The sequence below is a fragment of the Prosopis cineraria genome, unplaced genomic scaffold (assembly GCF_029017545.1).
Source record: "Prosopis cineraria cultivar Desert tree isolate PC_DT_omini unplaced genomic scaffold, ASM2901754v1 PC13, whole genome shotgun sequence".
NCBI lineage: Eukaryota > Viridiplantae > Streptophyta > Magnoliopsida > Fabales > Fabaceae > Prosopis > Prosopis cineraria.
Genome location: NW_026555344.1, coordinates 15,978,176 through 16,000,997, shown reverse-complemented (window position 1 = coordinate 16,000,997; position 22,822 = coordinate 15,978,176). Strand labels below are relative to the sequence as shown.

The 22,822-nt window shown below is 33.7% G+C and overlaps 1 protein-coding gene across 5 annotated transcripts; it reads left to right on the top strand.

The window, feature by feature from the left end:
- The first annotated feature begins 4,508 nt into the window (after positions 1 to 4,508).
- Positions 4,509 to 21,230, top strand: LOC129290711 (SNF2 domain-containing protein CLASSY 1-like). Of its 5 annotated transcripts, none has more exons than XM_054927601.1 (7): positions 4,509 to 4,803; positions 6,130 to 6,229; positions 6,480 to 6,730; positions 7,621 to 9,147; positions 9,329 to 9,475; positions 9,796 to 11,724; positions 20,623 to 21,230. In XM_054927601.1, exons 2-6 carry the CDS (start codon positions 6,178 to 6,180, stop codon positions 11,716 to 11,718), a joined length of 3,900 nt encoding a protein of 1,299 aa, XP_054783576.1. In that variant the 5' UTR covers positions 4,509 to 4,803; positions 6,130 to 6,177; the 3' UTR covers positions 11,719 to 11,724; positions 20,623 to 21,230. The 5 variants fall into 5 exon arrangements, with proteins under 5 accessions (XP_054783576.1, XP_054783573.1, XP_054783575.1 ...); XM_054927598.1 differs by having other exon boundaries at positions 4,510 to 4,803; positions 20,615 to 21,230; XM_054927600.1 differs by having other exon boundaries at positions 4,510 to 4,803; positions 6,121 to 6,229; positions 20,615 to 21,230.
- Positions 21,231 to 22,822: the final 1,592 nt, after the last annotated feature.

Genomic DNA, 22,822 nt, shown 5'->3' with positions numbered 1-22,822 from the left:
AGTGTTTTATAATTTTGGATTGGGAGTAGTATTATTCAATTTGATACATGATACAATTGGTACAAATAAATAAGATATTGGGGAATAATTTTTCATGACATAAATTTACTAATTTTAAAATTAATCATTAAATAATGAGAATATTTAAGTTAATGTCAATTATTAATTTATCGGATAATTAACATGGAAATTGTGGTTTAGACTATGCCACATATTAAATATATTCTATGGAAATTTAGAAGGTTTAATATGGCAAAAAAAAAAAGAATACTGATAAAATAAAATCCATTTAATATCCAATTCTCTTAAAATAAAATTAATACTCGATTTTTCTCAATTAGGAATTTTCACAACTAATACAAAAACGGTCAATAAATTTACCAAATTTTGAATTATATGGTATTAATAAGGATATTTAATCATTGTCATCAATAAATTTATTTCAATTAATGTCCGGTTTTTTATTATTTAATTTTATAATAAATATAGAAGGGTTAATGAATATCTTGAATCTTTAAAACTATCATTTGAATAATATTTTAATTCTAAACTTTTAAAATGAACAAAAACTCTCTCAATTTATAAATTCTGAGCAAATTATCCTTGCTATTTATCCATATAACATTGACTGTTATGTAGTCCAGTTGGCATATTACATGTCAAGAGGGGGATTAGTGCCATATCATCCTTTGACTAATTCCCACAAAGTCAAAAGTAATGGCAATTATTCCTTCCGGTAAAAAATATAAGGCATTTTTGGAAGAGTTTGATGTTAAAAAAATATAAACATTTTTAATCTTTTAAAATGTAGTCATTGTCTTTTTTTTAAAAGCGTCCCTATATTAATAAAAATCATTTATATTTATTTTAGAGTGAAATATTCTATTAAATATAAATAAATATAAAAAGATAGAGAGTTAATTTAAAGAGTAAATAACTACTTTATTGGGGATAAGGTTCGGTTTAAAAATACCTTATAATTTTAAATTGAGAAAGTATATGCAAATTCATGATGGGGAGTAATTTGCTATTCGAGTAATATTTTAGTGTCTAATATGCTTATTTTAAGAGTTTAAGTTCTAAGATATTATTTGATTAATAATTTAAATTTAAAATTTATGATTTTCATTAACCCAATATAGAATTAGACTTTCGTCCATTTGTCTTCAATAAGTTTACAAATTTAAAGGGACGTAAGTAATTAATGAATATCCAAGTAAGGAGAGAAATTAAAATTATTATTCCAAAAATGTATTATTACGTTTCAATTATATGAACCTATTAATTCACGTTCGAATCATTGTATCTAGGTAATCTCAATATCTCTTCTTTCGAGCAATGGACATACTATTTCTTAGGAGTCACGGAGAGTAAGTAGGGCTTCCCCTCCTTTAAAAAAGCAAGAATTTTAGTCAGGGCATCCCAAAGCAAGAATAAGGTAAAGAAGACCCAAAGAAATTTGAAATTTTTCTACAAACTCAAAGGTCATAATTGTAATTAAATTTTCATTGAAATGACACAAATGCTCCAACCTCTTTTATTTTATTTTATTTTTTCAAAAAAGCATTACTTTGCCAATTACTAAAGCTATCGCACTAATGGCTGAAGCTTTGATATAAGTAGTCAAATTTTGTTAAAGGAGTCGGGGGTATTTCAACCCTTGACCCCTTGGTTGTATAAAAAGTAATTTATCACTAATTATTGAAACCATTTAATTATATAATATAAAATATAATATATATTATAATTTTGTTTTCAAGCGTTTATACGGTTTGCTGTTAATCATGAGCGCACTATTGATTATATTCAAATAATTACTTATAAATATTCAAATATGACTTGTTTATTTATATATAAAAAAATTGTCAATTTTTAAAATCCTATCCAATTTTTTTAACAACTTATCTTTTTAATATTAACAAGTTGTCAATATGACGTTACATAACAAAATACTCCATCCGTTCAAAAATATAAGACATTTTTAATCAAATCTTATCACTCAATAAGGTAGTTACCTACTTTCAAACTAACCATATCTTTTTATATTTACCTCTATTAAATACCCTATAATAAATATAAAGTCACTATTAATAGGGCACTTAAAAAAAAAGGCACTAATTACACTTCAAAAAGACTAAAAATGTCTTATATTTTTAAACATCTAACTCCTCAAAAAATGCTTTACATTTTTAAATGGAGAGAGTATATGTTATAAATTAATTTTTCTAGCATTTTTATGTGTTTTGGTTATTAAATGGATAAATTGTTATTAATATTTAAATAATCATTTGCAAATATTCAAACATGACTTGTTCAAACATAAAACATCACTTGTAAATGTTCAATTTACAACTTGTCATAACTTCTTCTTTTAATTTATAATCAAGTCATGTTTAAATATTTACAAGTGATGAAAAAATACTTCGTCTTAATTTATAAAATACTTTTAAATAAAATTATACATATAAGTAAAATTCATTAAATATACTTCATAATTTTATTTTGTCAAAACAAAAATATAAATTTTAAAATATACCTTTCATTTAATACTTCATAAATTATATTTTAAGGTGCTAAATTTCTACCAAAAGTGCCTTCTAAAATAAGATGGACGTAATATATGGAAGCTTTAATTACTTTATAATGATTAAGAAAAGTAATTAAAAGTTATTTGCATTATTAACATGATAAAAAATTATCACTACTTACTGCTTTTTAAATATCACTTCCAATTAAAATCAATATATCTTAGTTGCATTTAACTTCTTTTTCATATGATCTTTTTATAATACAATTAATAGGGATGTTTGCCAAAAAAAAAAAAGAATCACTATTAATTTTTTTAAAAAATATTCACCAACACTAGCTAATAAAAAAAATAGAAAGCATCACATCCAATAATTTAATAAAAAACTTATTCGCAGACAAATGTTAATGACAAGTCTCATAAAAAAAAACAAGTCTTTATTTCTATTTAATAATAATTTATTTTGTATTAATCCTTGTCGGCAAATAAACGTGATTCTCCCTGAAAAAATATTAATACTGTTAATAAAAAAAATGCTATTGTGCTAGGTGTTGGTTTCAAATTGTCCTTTAACTAGAATCAACATTTTGTAACTGTTGAGTAAATATTTAGCAGTGTCACCATGAAATCAAGCTCACGCGCGATATTATTTGCTCGAGATTAACCAGAACAAATCTCCTTTATACCTTAATAATTTAAAGAGGTTTGGAGTATATTTTCAATGATTGAAGGCAAAATAAAAAAGAAAAGAGAGAATCACATACAAGACTTGCCAAAGGAATATATTTACATTGCAGAACCAATGGATTCTTAAATTACTTTGCAGGCACAAAAGCTTCAAATACAATTATTTTCAAAGGTAAAAAAACTAAACTATCCTTAAGTAAATTCACATGGACTCATGTAAACAAACAGATTTTCTATTATAAATTATTGAACTTTTTTCTTATTTAATGACATTCTATCAATAATTTTTTTTTTTGGCTAACTAGCAAATGTTCTTCTTAAGTACAAGTGTTAACACATAAGAACTCTTGTAAATAAACATTTTCCTTGCTTTAAATACTTGAACTTTTCTTGTTATTTTTTAATTAATTTTTAAATTTTTTTTCAAGTATAAGTGTAAACCCATATGGATTCTTTGAATAAAGGGATTTTTTTGTTGTAAATAATTGGACTTTTTTTGTTATTTATAGACCTTAGGTTATTAATTTTATTTGGTTAACACTTGTAAATTTTCTCAAGCACAAATGTAAATCCATATGAATTTTTGAGAATAAATGAACTTTTTTTTTATAAATAATTGAACTTTTCTTATTATTTAAGGATATTTTGTTGTTAATTTTATTTGGTTAAGTTGTGAATTTTAATTCTTGTAAATAAATGAATTTTTTATTGTAAATAATTAAACTTTACTTGTTATTTAAATATATTTTGTTATTAATATACAACACAAATGTTTTCACTCATTAAGAGTAGTTGGATCTTTCAATTTTGAAAATAATTGCATTTAAGACTTTTGGGCTTGTACAGGAATTTCAGAATCTGTTAAGCTTGCAGTGTGAATATGTTCTTTTGCCGGGCCTTGCATGTGATTCTGCCAAAAACAGAAAAACAACCTTGCCCCAGCTTTATGACCTTATATGGGGATTATGGGGAATCAGAATCATAATTTTGGTTTATATTTCCCGCACAAAAACAGCATAACAATTGAAGGTATTAATCAGGTTAGGTAGAAAGCTGAAAGAAGATTTTAAGCGGTGCATAAGTAAGGCTAAAGAAGGAAGGAAATAGCATCTCGGAAATTTGCTTTATGACACGTGGCATCATCTGGTTCATCCATCAAATCGGACGGCCTTCCTTTGCTTACTTCAGCATTCTTCAGGCTTTCGACACTTCAGGCGATCTTCTTCGTGCCTTTCTTCTTTCTTTCTGTTCCACTTTTTCCTGGTTCACTTTCTCACTCTTCTCTCAGCATACTCACTGACTCACTCTCTTCTTCATTTTTCAAGTTCCTTTCTAGCACCGCCATTTAATGCCTGCTTTGTTTTTCGCCACTGAAATGATCATTTTTGTCTCTCTTTTAAGTTTCAATGTGTTCATTTAGAGGATCCAACTTCACCTGCTAGACCCTGAGCGAGTTGTTTGCTTTCAAGTACGATCGGCTGACTTTCGTTTCTGCAAAATCGAAATGGCTTCAAGTTTCTGATGCTGATCATTTGATTGATCGACCAGTTTGAGTCTCTGAGTTTTCATACTTCTCTGCGTCCAAAGAGGTAAAGAAACCATAACGAAGAGGCTTTTGACTCTTAACGGAAAATTTGTCTGTAAAAGCTATTATTTTGCGTGCAAGGCTTTGCTGTTTATGTGGATGAGTATGTGAATATGAACTATGTTCTCGGGAATATATATATTATATAGCTGTGAAGTTCTTAATACTCTCGAGTATAATATTGCCCCTTCTAGAGAGTAGGAAAGTGAATGCTCAGATGTTAATCCACTCGCCATTTGCTTAACATTGGTTTCTTTTGCCTTTTCTTTCTTTTATCTGGACTGGGCGGGATAAGAATGAGCAATCCTGAATTATAAACGCCACTTGAGGGTAACTCATATCGTAAGAAGGATGGATTTTTCGTTTAAGCGTTGTTGCAAGTTAGTTTCGATTGTCATTGGGTCCGCCACACAACACAAATGGAAAAGAATATAATGAAAAATTGGATTTTGATGATGTAAAATAATCTCGTTTCTCTAATTAAAAATTCAAAAAAAGTAATGAAACAGAGAGGAGTACTGAATGTCACTTGGAAAACATGAATTAACAAATGGGCATGAGCATTGGCGAATATGAATTGTGAACATTACTTTATGCTAGCTTTGGTTGAGGGTGGATTGTTAGGCAAAGGAATGCAAGTTCGATTCTCCTTGCATAGCCCCCTTGCTGCCATTTGAGTGAGGGTGGGATGAGAATCAGTATAATGCCATTTGAAGCTAGCACATGTGGTTGGGAAGATGGGGTGCTAGCTAAAGGATTTCTAGTTTGATCCTTGTGTGTGCCACACATGGGTGGGGTGGTGGAATCAGAATTAATGTAGGTGAAGGCTTGCAAGTTGATCCTCCTTGGTTTGACCATTAGAGGGTGATTGTCATGAGAATTAGTAGAGGATCACTAGCTTGATCCTCGTGTATTCCACATGAGTGCTGATGGAATAAGAATTAGCTTGGGTAAAGGATCACAAGTTTGATCCTCTACTTCACATGGTTATGATTTATGAGGATTGGGTGTTAGCAAAGGATTGCAAGTTCAATCCTCGTGTATGTCACTTGAAGAGGGGTGGAATAAGAATTAATTACTACGTGTAAAGGGTAAAGTTCAATACTTTTTATTATTGCCACTCAAGAGTGGATGGAATAAGAATTAGTGGAATATGATTCTTTTCTTTCTTTCTGATGCACTTGAAAGATACTTGTGAACTGGTTTAAATCTTCTGCTTATAAAAATTTTCCTTGCTCATTCTGCAAACTTGGATGAAGCTTTCTTCTTCAATGGGTGTTTAATTCCGTTTCATCTATGTTCCTAATTTGTCACATTCAAGCTACTGCAGAAGTTCACTGGAAGACATCGCCAAGTCTATTTGCTATTAAACTCAACAATGCACAGAAAGAGGCGTTTACATCAATTGAAGCATCCATTTGATTCTCACCGTAAGCTTTTCATTTTCTTTACTTCTATCCATTACTATCAATTCCTTGAATTGCAGCACTGGTTTTACATGTCTTATAGAGAATTAACCTTCCAGTGCTGTAATTAAGGAAAAAGGAGATTTTCATTTGCAGGATAGACATGATAGACTTAACTTCTTTTAATGTGATCACCAGTTGTTCTTTGATCATAGATATTCATGTCAATGAATATTCTTTTAACATACTAAGATCCCTTTATATTTCTATACAGCATTTGAGGCAATTCTCCATGGGTCATGGCAAGCTTTGAGGTACATAACGATTGAGGGAGGAACAATGGTCTTTCATTTTAAAGGTAACAACCATGTGGTTAGAGAGAAAGCTCCCATTTCAGACCTTCGGATAAGATCTAGGAAAGCAACTGTATCAGATTGCTCCAGCTTTTTAAGACCAGGAATTGACATATGTGTACTTTCTTCCTTTCAACAAACTAATGGCTCAGATCAAAATAATCTTAATCCTGTAAGTGAATATTTAAGTTGGATTTTATCTTCTAATCTTTAGTTGAGGTTCTTGAACTGCATGGACTGAAAAGCACAATTTCGTAATCACTTTTTGTTGAATTATAAAATACAAAATTGTATCACCACCTTATTGCTTCTAAGTCTTGAAGTTTCTTTCTGAGTCATTGAGTGTGATGTGTGGATAACTCCTTGCTGTATAAAATTTCAACTGTTCCCTGATTTTCATAATGTTTTTATATTATTTGATAGAAGTGTACATTGGAAAGTCACTTTGCTTCTGATTTCTCATTTCTTGAGAGTTGTTAGAGACATTTATAAAAACCAATCATGGCATGGTTCTTCTTCTTCTTCTTTTATACAATTATCCATTATTCCTGGGCAGAGCCGGAGGACTTGAACTCAAGACCATTGGTTAAGCCAGCATAACCCCTTACGATTTGAGCTCTGTGGTCGTTGGTATTATGGTATGGTTCTCCATGAATGATTGAGTGGTCAAGAATGCGATCCTTGCTATATCCCTATTTTTTCTAGCTAAGATTCAGTTTCAAATGGTGCATTTGTGTTTTGTTCACACTACAAGATTGAATCACTTTGGTAAGATAGAGTCCCTTGGAGATATCAATAAAAATCAATCATGAACAAAACATTTAAATGTTTAAGCTTTTGGGTTGACTTGGTGTATGGACCTATTTGTATAGAATACATCTATACAGTGAACATTCAATGGTTTTGTAATAAGGGAAAGTGTTGTCTATATTTATGAGATTACTAGATCGTTGTTTTTGTTTTTATCAATATTGTTGCCCTGCTCCTGGCCCCTGTTAAAGTCCTGTTAAATGTTCCGTCACTGAAATTTAAATTTGATTGGCAGAATTCTTTTCATTGTAGGTGTGGGTTGATGCTAAAATAAGTTCTATACAGAGAAAGCCACATGAACCTGGGTGCTTGTGTCAATATTATGTGAACGTTTATGTTAATCAAGGTTGTGTTGGTTCTGAGGTAAGAACTCTGAGTAAGGAGATCAAAGTAGTTGGAATAAATCAAATATCTATTCTCCAAAGGCTTGAGCATAGTCCTTGTGAAGATCAGCACTATCGATGGGATTCATCTGAGGATTGGCATGCAGTGCCACAAACTAAATTGCTTTCAGGGAAATTTCTATCTGATATTTCATGGTTAATTGTCTCATCTGTTTTAAAGCAGGTTTCATTTTGTGTGAGATCTGCAGGTAACAAGATTGTGTATCAAATCATGGGGGTGGATGATAATAGCTTCCTGTTGGATGTTGTAAATTTCAGAATAGACAACAGCATGTTAGTACCCATTGTTTCCCAGGTTATTTCATCTGACACTGATAAGGTTGACAATACAGATGACTCCCATAAAGATAAAGCATTTTCATCTTATAATCCTGAGGGTTTGCGTCGTTCCAAACGTCGAAATGTACAACCTGAGCGCTACCTTGGCTGTGATGAGACTCATGTGTTGGATGTTGGTTTTGTTCGAACCAGGCCATACAAGATGGACATTCGAAAAGATGATGGAGAGGATGATGAATTGTCAATGCCATTATCATCCCTGATTGGTTTGCAAAAAAATTATGGAGTGATGGATGATGGCAGTGGACTGAAGTTTAATAAGATGACGTCTTACAACAAACTTAAAGTGTATAAAAGGAGGCCTAAGTCTAAGGAGGTGAATTCAGGTGATGTCAATATAAATGAAATTCAATCTCAACTTGCCATTGTTCCTGTTCCTCAAGAATGTGATCCTATTAACATTGAGCATTTTGATTCCAATGCCAAGGTCTCTAAATATTACACACAAAGAAATGTTGAATGTCCTACCAAACATTATCATGTGATGGGCAGTCCTGAACCAAAGAGGAATAATATGGATTTGTTAACTTTTGAATCCTATAATCATCCTTCAAAGATTCCAGGTCTTGAAGATTGTGTTGAAGAGATTGATGATATTGCTTCCCGATGTCATTATAATCTTGGCACCCCTAAAATAAAGAGGAAGAATTCATTTGGTTTGAATGATACGGATTTTGAAAGCAGATGGGAAGGGATAAATTCTGATAAAGCAGTTCAAGGGAAAAAATATCATTCAACAATTTCAAGAGGCAAACAATCTGATGAAGAAAGAACTTATAAAGCTAGGTCCTTAAGTGCAGGTGCCTACAAGGAATTGATAGACTCATATTTAAAGAATATGAATGCAAAACCATCTGAAGCAGAGCCACCTATTACTGAGCAGTGGATACAATTCAAGGAAACAAGTAACTTAGGACAAAAGGGGGAAACAAAGTCACCCCAAATTGAGGATGAGAAAGAAACCGATGAACTAGATATATTGTGGAGAGAAATGGAAGTTTCACTGGCATCAAGTTATGTTGAAGAAGACACAGAGGTATAGCCATTTACTCTGTCCTCCTTCCTTTTTTGTGGGTGGGGGGAGGTGAGTTTGATTTTAGTTTTTCAGTTTTCCGGTAACAAAGAGGTCTAAGCCCATTTCTATTAGTATTTGTTAGTTCACTTTTATTTTGTTCACGATCTTTTCCAAAGCTAACACAGTTCAGCTATCTCATCAGGGTTCAAGTGCTGCAGTTTTTACTGAGACCTGGGAAAAAACTGATTCACTTTGTCGCCATGATTATAGAATGAATGAAGAAATTGGAATTTACTGTCTATTATGTGGCATTGTCAGTGCTGAGATGAAAGATGTTTTCCCACCCTTTGTAAGTTTTTGAAAACTTTGTTGAATTTGCATGTTAGTATGACTAGATATGTCTTGACATGTGTTTTTTTTTTTTTTTTGTAAGTTTGCATCAAGATGGACACAACATGCCATAGGAAGGTGTTTTCTATTTGTAAAATCAATGATAGGTTAAATACTGTGATCCCAAAAGGAACCCTTTGGTTTATTTGTTCTTTGTTATCCAGTGCTCTCCCCATCAATACATTTAGCTACTGATGTTAATTATAATCTCATGCCATTGGTTAGATAATTTTGTTTATGTTTGCTCAGCAAGTATATGACAATTTGTCAAATATGCAGTTGGAACGTTCAATGTGGCACCATGAGGAGAAGCAACACAGCAGAGAAGGTTCAGAACCAGAGCCAAAGGCTGATGAAAATGATAGTTTCCATCTTTTTTTGTCTGATGCTCTGCCTGATCAACCTATAACTGGAGAAAATGACAATGTGTGGGCTTTAATTCCTGAACTTAGGTGGAAGTTGCACATCCACCAAAGAAAAGCTTTTGAATTTCTTTGGAAAAATATTGCTGGGTCTATGGACCCGACACTTATGGAAGCGGCATCCAAAAAAAGAGGTGGTTGTGTGATATCTCATTCTCCTGGAGCTGGAAAAACATTCCTTATTATTGCATTTCTTGTTAGCTACTTGAAGTTATTCCCAGGGAAGCGACCTTTGGTTCTTGCTCCTAAGACAACACTTTACACATGGTACAAAGAATTTATCAAATGGAAAATTCCTATTCCAGTATATCTAATTCATGGTCGTAGAACCTACCGAGCATTCAAGCAGAATGCAGTGGTTTTTCATGGTGGTCCAAAGCCTACTGATGATGTCAAGCATATTTTGGATTGCCTGGAAAAGATACAAAAGTGGCACGCACATCCAAGTGTTCTAGTCATGGGTTATACTTCATTTTTAACATTGATGCGAGAGGATTCAAAGTTTTCTCACAGGAAGTACATGGCTAAAGTATTGAGGGAAAGTCCTGGTATTCTTATATTGGATGAAGGGCACAATCCTAGAAGCACAAAGTCAAGGTTGAGGAAAGGTTTGATGAAAGTACAAACAGAATTGAGAATATTACTTTCGGGCACATTGTTTCAGAACAATTTCTGCGAATACTTCAACACTCTTTGCTTGGCAAGACCAAAGTTTGCTTTTGAAGTGTTGAAAAAACTGGACCCTAAATACAGGAGGAAGACGAAAGGAACAGGAAAAGCACGTCATTTGATAGAGGCGCGAGCTAGAAAATTCTTCTTGGATAATATTGCTAAAAAAGTTGACTCAAATGATGGAAAAGAGCAAAAGCAGGGTCTGAACATGTTGAGAAAGATGACCAGTGGTTTTATAGATGTTTATGAAAATGGGAACTCAGAGGATCTTCCTGGTTTACAAATCTATACATTGTTAATGAATACTACTGATATACAGCATGAGATTTTGAATAAACTCCAGAAGAAAATGTCTGGGTGCAATGGATATCCTTTGGAGTTAGAGCTTTTGATAACCCTTGGATCAATACATCCTTGGTTAGTCAAAACAGCCGCATGTGCTGAGAAGTTTTTCTCTATAGAGCAATTGATGGAGCTAGAGAAATGGAAATATGATTTAAAAAAAGGGTCAAAAGTGAAATTTGTTTTGAGCCTGGTCTACCGTGTTGTCAGGAGTGAGAAGGTTCTTATGTTTTGCCATAACATTGCACCTGTGAGGTTATTTACAGAATTATTTGAGAAGTTCTTTGGATGGCATAGAGGTCAAGAAGTCTTGGTTCTTACTGGGGAGCTAGAGCTCTTTGAACGAGGAAGGATAATGGATAAGTTTGAGGATCCTAATGGAGCATCAAAGATACTTCTTGCTTCAATTTCATCTTGTGCTGAAGGCATTAGTTTGACAGCAGCCTCTCGGGTGATTTTATTGGATTCAGAATGGAATCCATCCAAGACAAAACAGGCTGTTGCACGTGCTTTTCGTCCTGGTCAGCAAAAGATGGTTTATGTGTACCAGCTGCTGGCAACAGGCACATTGGAGGAAGATAAGTATGGAAGAACAACTTGGAAAGAGTGGGTTTCCAACATGATTTTTAGTGAAGAATTTGTGCAAGACCCTTCCCGTTGGCAAGCAGAAAAGATTGAAGATGATATATTGCGAGAAATGGTTGCAGAAGACCGCTCCAATTCATTCCATAAGATTATGAAGAATGAAAATGCATCCACAAACTGATTCAAGGTACACTTTTTTTCTTGGGAAAGTTATGTATAGGTTCCGTGGAGCAAACTTATTTACAAATAAGTCTTGTGAAATTCAGAAATTACAGTCAGGTCTTTTGGAACCTGAGTGTAATTTGAAGTTAGGCTGCAAAGACAATAATACCCTATTAAATGTACATTACATTAACCAAATAATTAATTTACAACTATTTTATCAGCAATTTACAATTATAATATCAACTTTTTACAATTGTAACTTCGCATATGAACAGCTAAACAATTATTTGTTACTAACAAGTGTAATATCAATTATTTACAACTAATTCATCAGTAATTTACAACTATAACTTCAACTTTTTACAGCAGTAATTTCACATATGTATGTGAAGTTATTGCTGTAAAAAGTTAAAGTGGTAGTTGTAAATTACTCATGAAATAGTTGTAAATTATTTGACTGATGTAATGTATATATGTTTAATAAGGGTATTATTGTCTTTTTATCCTAATTTTAAATCACTCTTAGGTCCCAAGGGACTTAGTTGTAGTTTCTGAATTTCACGGGATTTATTTGTAAATAAGTCTACTTCATAGGATCTATATGTAATTTTCCCATTTTTCTTCCTCATGATAATCACATGCCATTCATTATCCATTTCACTTTGAGTTCTGTTGTATATGTTTGCATGTCCACCCATTTCCTGAGTTTTTGTATAAATGCATGACAAGATGTAGATGTTTGACCTACTCTCTCTTGTAATTTCCCAAGCCCACATCTATACGTAAGCTGATTGATTACTGAGAAATCATTTTCACATGGCCTTAAAAACATGTGATGCAGAGTAATCCAAAGATCAGGGGTCACATCTTGAGATTTTATTTCTGAGGATGAGTGAGCTAGGCATCTTAATCATGTAATTGAATTAAAAAAGGATCTAACTTAGCTGGGTAAGAAATAGCTAATTGCAGTGGATATCTGTAAATAGAAAAATTAATTTAATTAGGCTATTTACTTGATTATTTGCTGAGATTAAGGGATATTTTCTTTTAACCTGAAGAGATTAAAGGGAAATTTAAAAATAGACAAATGTTGGTATTTGATGAAATACTATTTGCTGATAAAAATAATTATTACCAATAAATAACACGTTCATGAGTTGGAAAATTTATTTAGAGATATGATATTTTTACAGTTTAATTTTAGGAGAAAAATTACTGGAAAAGAGTGAGCTTAACAAGTTAGGTAGAGCTTATTTTAAAATATATGAACTCAGAAATTTATTTGGTTCAAGCCTGTTAAATTATTAAATATTCACTATTGAACTCATCTTCCTTTTCAGTAAAATAATAATAAAAAAGGAGAATCGGACCATTTGTCAAATATTCTTCCACTAATTCTCTAACCCTAAGGTCAAGCCTCTCCCAGCTGTATTATTGTCATTTTCAGCGCTTCATTCATCTATCCCACATTCTGAAAACCCAAACTAAGGTTCATAAATTATAAATATAAAGAGCAATGACTATAGAGTTTCATGCTTCTTCCTCTTCTATGCAAGCCAAGATGAACCCCATATCCTCACTCTCTTATAAACTTCTATCCAAATAATTTCTCCATTTGGTTCTGTTTTACTATGCTGGGAAAATCAAGCATATTGGGTAAATGGGTTGTTTCAGATGAGAGAGGGAGGATTTTTGGTTGCATTTTTGTGAGGTAAATTTCTGGATTAGGAAAAATTTGAGGGTGAAAGATCAGGTGAAGAAGATGTAAGTGTAATCTCCTTTTACTTCGACCCTTATTTTCTATCTGATTGGCTCTGCCAGTTGATATTCATGAATTTTTTTTTTATTCACATGATTCATGCATCTTGTTTGAATATGTGGGATGAACAAATTTAATTACCTTGCTATGCGTTGATCCTTGTGGAAAATGATGGAATGTTAGAAACCGTGAAACTGACTGTTATAGTGAAGTTCAGGCAATAATATTACTCACTTCCATCAGAATGCATTATCTCATGAATAAAAGTTTATTAAGGGGTTTTGGAAAATACAAATCAACATAATAGCCATGGATCCTAAATTTTAGAGTTATGGCTTCTGTATAGCATAATATATCTTATTTAGGTTATAGCTTGTGGGGACATAAATGAGTTAAGTGCTCATTTGGTTCAATTCCATGCTTATTCTTGATATTTGGTTGGACTTAGTAATGTAAAAGGGATTACATTATATCCAAATTCCCTTCCTAAAACATAAGTAAAGTATAATATTTGAAAGAATTGTTTGTATATTTCCTTGATGAACAGTGTGTATGGAGTTGGTCATATATGAGACATGAACAATGCAACTGTGACAGGTGTTGCATGAGGAAGGATCTAGATTCTAGAATAAACATATAGAGTGATGTGAGTCATGTGATTTGTATTTTCTTATTTGTTGCTGATGTGGATTCTTTTGTTGACTTGTGTGGTTCATTGCGCCCTTGCAAGTCAAACTGTGCTAGTGAGACAGTGAGACTCAAATGAAGACTGGCAAAGTGAGATGAAGACAGTGGCTTAGTGAGAATATCAACAAGTTGATCTTGTGAGGAGACATGAAGGATGTGGAGTAGTTTAGTTGCAAGATGTTCTCAAACAAAATGGTAATCAAGTGAGATGTGTTTGGTGCAAGAATGAAAGACTGGATTGGCAACTAAGTAAGTGGCTCCCCAGTTGTCACAGAAGAGGAAAGGAACTTGAGGTAGGTAGATGCCAAGTTCATATAGAAGGCTTTGAAGCCTGATGAGTTCACTAGTTTTGGTGGCAATGGCTTTGTATTCAGCTGTAGTGTTTGATCTAGCCACTATAGGTTGTTTCTTTGAACTCCAAGCAATGAGATTAGGGCCACTAGTGGAGCGAAGATCATTAGGATTTCCTCCTCAATCTGCATCAGAGAAGGTAAATAGAGAAGTAGAGGGTGAAGGATGTAGATGCAGGGCATAGTGTGCTGTACCATGGAGATAACGCAAAATTCATTTAACAGTAGTCCAGTGTGACTCCTTTGGACTATGCATAAATTGACGTACACAATGCATAGCAAAGGTAATGTTGGTTTAGTGAAGTTGAGGCATTGAAGACTACCAACAATACTTGGGTATGGGGCAGGATCACTAAAGTGAGGGATGTCATGAGAGGATGAGTGTTGGGTGCCATAGGTGTGTTGATTGGACGTGCTTTGGACATTTTGGACTTTGTAAGAGTATCATTGATATATTTTCTTTGAGAAAGAATAAGACCAGATTTGGATGGCAAAACTTCAATTCCTTGAAAATAGTGGAGAGAACCTAAATCCTTGATAGGAAAGGTATGACTCAAAGCAGTTTTAAGGTCTTGAACAGCCAAGTCAGAGGAACCAGTCACAACAATGTCATCAACATAGACCAACACATAAACATTGCAATGAGCATTATTGCAAATAAAAAGTGAGGCATCTGACCTAGAAGAGTGAAAACCAAGTTGTTGCAGCCGGGAGGTGAGTCGAGCATAACAGGCACGTGGGGCCTATTTGAGGCCATAAATTGCACACTTTAATTTGTAGACATAGTGAGAATATTCTGGATGAACGAACCCCAGTGGTTGTTGCATATAGACCGATTCTTGAAGGAAGCCATGGAGGAAAGCATTCTAAACATTAATTTGCAGCATGTGACACGCATCACTTCTATATGTTTATTCTAGATCCTTCCTCATGCAACACATGTCACAATTGTATTGCTCATGTCTCTATATATGACCAACTCTGTGCACACTATTCATCAACGAAATATGCAAACAATCCTTTCAAATATTGTACTGTGGGAATATCTGAATTTATTGTAAATATTCTAGCCTAATTATTAGGGATTATTGTTGATTATTAGGAGTTATTAGCATTTATTACTTTGTCTCCCAACATTGTATATATATATTGATTGTAACACATTTTTTAATATGAATAAGAAATATATTTCTCTTAATTTCCACATGGTACCAGAGCAGTAGGGTTCATAAAAATTTCCTAGGGTTTCTAGGTAGTTGGGTTGCATGGCAACACATCTGTTGTGCTGGTCATGCATGTCAATCATCGTAGAGGCTTTCCTGACTCTCATCGCCGACATAGATGACTCCCTAAGGTGTGATGGGCGAAACCCAGAAATCTGGTGACAACTGGCGGCGTGTGGAGCCCACACGTGCCAAGCGGTGCATGCAGCGCGTGGACAACTTGGGCGAGTGATGACACCTTTGGTTGCACTCAAGTTAGTATTTTTGGCCAGAACCACCAATTACCCGAGTCTCAAAAGCCTTATTTTGAAGTCCTCTAGTCTTGGGTGTCTCGTCCAGTGTTGTTATAACCCTTAGTTCACCTCCGCTAATTCTAGAGTGCTGTTTGTGGTGGCTCTCAACTTTACCTTCTATGTGTCTCTATTTTTTGGCATACAAAGGGTACTTTAGCCTTCAATTGATGCTATCATCGTGGGATACATATCAGAGTCTATGTCCTCTGTGTTAGTGGCTAAAAAGGGTACCTTGCTTCAAGCCTTAACAACGACACGAAATACATCTCTATGGATTGTTGATTCTAGAGCCTTTGACCATATGACTAATTGTCATGAGTTGTTTTTCACTTACACCCCGTGTGCCGGGAATGTTAAAGTAAAGGTTGTAGATGGTTAAAAGTTGTAGATTCCAGCTAACTGATTTTGGAACCTTTGGCCAAATGAGTAATTGTCATGAATTGTTTTCCACTTGCATCCTGTGTGGTGGGAATGTTAAAGTAAAGGTTGTAGATGGTTCCTTGGCACCTGTAGCAAGAAAAGGGAGTATTCGTATTCTGACTCGATAATGTTGGAATTTGTTCTCCATGTTCTTAAACTTGATTGTAATTTACTTTCCATCAGTTAGTTGACCAAGCAGTCACATTGTTAGCCTAAATTTCTCCCTTCTCATTGTGTATTTAAGGACCTATCATTTGAAGTGACAATCGGAAGTGCCAAAGAGCATGAGGGGCTCTATTATTTCGAAGTCACCACTTGAGTGGGAAACTCATTGATTGTTGGTAACTCTGTATTTACTTCTAAAGTTAATAATTTTATGTTATGGCATAAGAGGATGGGTCACCTTAATTTTTCTTTACCTTCAGCGTTTATTTCCAACTCTGCCCAAATATGAATGTTAATGATCTTCAGTGTGAAGTGTGAACTTGCGAAACACCATAGATCTTACTTTCCTAAGAGTCCCCTACACACCTATAAAACCATTCACAACCATTCATAGGGACTTGTGAGGACCATCTCATATTCCCTATCGTACTAAAACAACGTGGTTCATTTCCTTCGTAAATGATCACACTCGTGTTTGTTGGGTTTATCTTTTAAGAAACAAGTCTAAGGTTGCATTCACATTCATGACTTTCTTCAACATGATCAAAACTCAATTCAACACCACCATTCAAATTATACACACCGATAATGGCGTTGAGTATTTTGACCCATCATTGAGTACTTTCCTTGCCTGGTATTGCTCATACAAGTTCTTGTGCCCATACACCCGAACAAAATGGGGTTGCTGATAGAGTTCTGAGATAATGGGTGACCTGGGAAGATAGATATTATAAATAAATATTATTTTCAATTTATTTTAGATATTTTATATTTAATAATATTGTTTTGATTTTATTTAGATATTTAGTTGTCTAAATTTTATATAGATATTTTGATATTTATGTAGATATCTATATATTTATCCAAATATCTAGTTATTTATATTTTCTTTAGATATTTAGTTATTTAGATTTTATTTAGTATTTTATATAGATATAGATTCTAGGACGTTTTATTCAATTTTATTTAATTATCTAGTCATCTAGATCTTATTGATTATTTTAGATTGTATTTAGCATTTTAAATATGCTTAGCAACTCAGAAGCAAGCGTATCATGAATAAAACAGACTTTTGAGACTTGGCTCTTTGGAGATTCTCCTAAGCGTGACTATTGAGAGAAGTATAGAACGAGATTCTTGTTCTATATCATCTTAATAGATTTATTCCTTCTATTTTTTCTATCAGTTTTATGTTCTCTTATCAATGTTATGAAGTTAGATTTTGATTTCATGTGTTAATAGAGATTTATCTTTTGAAAGAAAAGATCATCATATCCTTGATGTTACTAGAGCCCTCATGTTTACTTGCAATGTGACCAAGTTTTATTGCGGGGATGTCGTTTTGATCGCAACCCATCTAATCAACCATATGCTCATTCGAATCCTATCTTTTGAAACCCCTCTTCACAAATTACAAAATGTTTTCTCCACATCTCATATTGAAACTAATCTTTCACTTCGTGTGTTTTGTTACACAACCTTTGTCTATAACCACCAAAACACTAAACTTATCATCGAGCTACAAAATGCATCTTTCTTGGCTATTCTGCTACTCAGAAAGGATTCCGATACTTTGATCTTGTCTCAAAACACATTTGTTAGTCTTGATGTCAGCTTTCATGAAGATACACCTTTCTATCCTAATCCTTCGATTCAAGGGAAGAACATAGGTGAATCTTAGGCTTGAAGACAAGAACCTAATAAAGAATTGGTACTTCTTGAGTCATGGTTTACACTGAGTGAGCCATTACTACCACTACCAACCCCTGAACTATTACTTTCACCTACCCTAACAACACCACCATCTCCTCCTATGTCACGACATGAAGAACACATGCAGGCAGGATATGTAGAAAAACCACAAAAGAGAGAGCTATTTGTTTACACTTGAAAAAAGAAATTGAAAAACAATGATCAACTTGTACCTAAAGCACTAAGAGAGTTTGAACCAGAGGTAGTTCCTGAAGCAGAAACTCATGGTGACATAGAAGTTGGGGTAATTCCTGGAACCCTAGAGCTAGATGGTATAGAACAAGTAAGTGAATTTGTTGATTTTGATCTTCCTATTGCTGTGAGGAAGCAACCTTGCTCATGTACCTTTCACCTAATAGAGAGGTTTGTTTCATACATCGCACTTTTTCCTCAATATTAGGCTTTTGTTACTAATCTTGATAAGGTGAAGGTACCTGAGACTATACAAGAGGCTCTAAGCATCCACGAATAACAAAGCGCTGTCATGGAAGAGATGAGGGCCTCAGAAAAGAATGAGACATGGAAACTTGTTTGGTTACCTAAAGGAAAGAAAATAGTGAGTTGTAAGTGGGTACTCATTCCAAAATAGAATATTGATGGTGCCCTTGACAAGTTGAAAGCACGCTTGGTCGTAAGGTGGTTTACTCGAATACATGGTCTAGACTATGAAAATTTTTTTGTTCCAATGGCAAATTGAACACTATTGGAGTCTTATTGTTTGTAGCAGCTAACCTACTTTAGTTATGTTTTAGAATGGTATCAGAGCTATGAAGCCGACTAAAATGGCTAGCTCTCCTGCAACCATAGTCTCCACCACTGGTACCCACTATTGATACCATTGCCACCACTGACTCTACCCTCCTCCTCCTCACCTAGCAATTTTCATCACTTTATCACTATCAAACTCACTGAGGATAACTATCTCATTTGGCGAGCTTAGATTATGCCCTACTCATACGGTCAACAACTATTTGGATATATTGATGGTTCCATATCTCCACCTCCAACAAAAACTCTTGCTGGCCTACCTAACTGCGATTATCTTCAGTGATTTCAACAAGACCAGTTAATTCTTTCTATCCTAATTGTTTCTTTAACTGAAAAATTGATTCCACAAGTTCTTCAACACATATCATCTTGCGCCCTCTAGTTAGCCCTTGACACTATTTTCTCAACGAACCCAAGCTTGTCTTGTCCATCTCCAACAAATCACCACTATCAAAAAAGGACGAGAATCAATTTTTGAATATCACTGTCGAGAAGCTATTCTTGCTGACTTGTGTGGTTCATTATCCCTTAAAATGGTGCATCCTGATTACATAGCTAGAACCCATGAATGGGGAATACACGAGAGTAGAAGACACCTTTACCCTTAAAAAAAATCAGATGATCCCTTTGCCTTCTCCATTGCCACCCCTCCTTCTGCAGCAACATCATTGGCCTTCAGCTTCTCCATCAACATTGGCCTTTACACCAGCACCACTAGTGTGAACTTTGCTGTCAGCCATTGCGCTCCTGCCTTCTGGAATGAAGTGGCGGATATGGATGTCATCACATCTCATAGAACTGGAAGTTTCCTTTTTCTTCACCACGCTGGCACCACCGAGAAGATCTCTTATCACCATTATTGTGCTCCTGGCTGGTGTGTAGTTTCACTTTTCCTTCAGATCTTGCCTTCTGGACATCAGTGCTCATTCATGGTCTTCGTGGCTGAGAGTGAAAGAAAGAGCAATGAAGCTTTGGAAATCCCCATCATGTTCAAAGAGAGGGAGAAAGAGACAAAAGGGAGGAGAAGTCGAGAAGAGGTGAATGAGGTGCAAGGATGGGTTTTTTTTAAGGGCTTTTCTGTCTTTGCTATTTTTACTTATATATAATTGAGTATAAAAAATAAATAAATTCATTTCCATTGTTCCCAATATCTAACCAAACAAATTCATGGTAATCGTGATTACATTACATATCATTACATCCCTTACGATTCCTTGAACCAAATATGCCATAAGTGTCACATTAAGAATATGGACTAATTTTTGGTAGTCTTGTGATGATTTCGGGCTTAAAGTTTTTCCTGAAGGTTTAATATGCAATGTGAATCCACATTTCTGAGAAAATGAGAATATATATGGATTGGTTCATATTTGTCTCCTGTTTTGCATCCATCACTGGATCTAACCTTCTAAAATTTTGGAATCTGTTGAATGATGTTTGAGCAAAATAAAATAAAGTGCTGCTTTGCTTTGATGACATTGTTTCCTTTTCTTAGACTTGCAGGACTATCCTAACCATAATAATACCACCAGCAACTGCCACAAAAATTTCAAGCTTGTTGCTTTGCAAGCCTCTTCATGGAGAGTGAAAGTCGTATCTACAAAGTAAAGCAGCAATTGGGTATTTACATACCAGGAAAAATAAAGCAGAGATTAAGCTGAACATGTCATGATATTTGCTTGACATTGGTTGAAAATTTAATTGAGGTAGACAGGTTCTGGGTATTCAATTCAGTCACTAATAATTTTAAAAATCACTGTCTCTGAGTCTAGACTCTATCTTTTCTCGTTAAGATGATTCTTTCATTTTAACATTTGGTGATAAATGGAAACCAATGAGCCATATAATTAGTTTTCAGGATTTTTTTTGGTTAACTCTTGCCTTTTTCCCTTAATATGTCTGACAAATCCTTTTTTTTTCCCCTGGTTTAGTTTCCAAGAATCTAAAATCTTTCACACATGCTTTTGTCGCTTTTAGACTCCTCCATTGCTTGAGAAACTCGACGAGTATTGAAGTTGTTTGTATAATACAAGTACATTGCTTTGTGCAAGACTAAATATTTGTCCTAAAAGACAAATACAAGCTATGTGACTTGGCTTCTCTTCTGAATCTGTCTGTGTATTCAGTGGCTGAGTTTATATTTCATTATTTTTTTAATGTAATCGAATATTTCAAGAAAATAGATTTATCTGTATCTGATCCATGATAGGATAATTTTATTATATTTCATAATGCACTAGACTTCTACTACTACCTTGTGCTAGAGGAGGAAAAAAGATAGGTAAGGACATAAATGAATTATTTCCATTACTAGTTTTTCATGCGATAAGATTGAATCTAAACCTATTTAAAATATTCGTACAACTTTTCTTTACTCCAGCTCAACCATGTTACGTCCCCAAAGAACCAAAATGTTCAAAAAGATTGCTTACAGACCAAAGGTCTAGAAGTGAACAGAATTTCAAGGTTAATTTTCTTAATTACTCTTACTAATTTGTTTCTTCAATGTTTTGGTTTTAAATTTTAGATTTTTAGTTGCAAATTCTTTTATTATTAGTTGAAAATTTGGGAACATCTGTGTCAAATCTTTGCAATATATGGGAAGTTATAGTGACCTTTTTTTCATGGTAATTAATGCCTAGCCTACACGCTCAAAATCAAGAGAAATATTAGGTTCTGACACTATGTACATTAAGAAAAGCCAATGATAGCGAAAAGCTAGTGATGGAGCTAAAACTCTGTATTAAGTTGTGAAATTTAATTTAAAAGAATTAATAATTTAAAAGTGATTTAATAATTAAAGGGTAAAGGTATACGTGTTTTTGAAGTATTCTTTGAAGAGCACGTAGTATTTTAAATTATTGATTGGATTAATTTTTTTTTTAAAGTAATTAAAATAAATATTTTTACCCTTGTCGTCAAATTTCTAACATTAATTGTTAGAAATGTTAACTGAGACTTCGAAAGGGTAAAAATGCTCTATTTAATTACTTTAAGGGCAAGATTGCTCTAATGAATAATATAGAGTGCCGGGTGCTTCTCAGGGAATACTGTAAGGATAAAAATACACTTTTACCCATAATCAAATAATAAATTACATATTTTGGGATCAGTGTTACAAGTATTGGGTCACATTGGTAGGTTTGATTGGTTGGACTAGGAGCTAGTTGCTTGTCCAATCTAGAATGACAAGAAAATTAGGGAAGAGAACAAGTTGTTACGGCCTTGAATCGGCCCAAAGCGATAGAAACAAGGAAGAAAGACAAAGAGGTCTCAAAATAATAAATTAATTTAGGTTATGTCCTAAGTGCTGAATTTTAGGAATTTACAACTCAATCTCTCAATTTTGCAACTTTGTTGTGATAAATTTACAATTTATATTTTAAATTTTAACAGGAAAATTAAACTTTTTTATGCTTCAACTATTTTAAAATTTAAAAATTAAGTTGTAAATTCATCATAATACAATTGTAAAATTGAGAAATTGAGTTGCAAATTTTTAGAGTTTGGCATTTGAGACCTAATTTAAATTAATTGGTTCTTTTAATATCTCATTGTCATTTTTTGTAGAAACAATTGATGAGTTGGTTGAACTGGTTGCAATTTTTATCCAAAATTTATTGGGAGAATGATAAAGAGGTCCCAAAAGGAACAATTAATTCAAGTTAAGTTTCGAGTGTCAAATTTTAGGAATTTACAACTC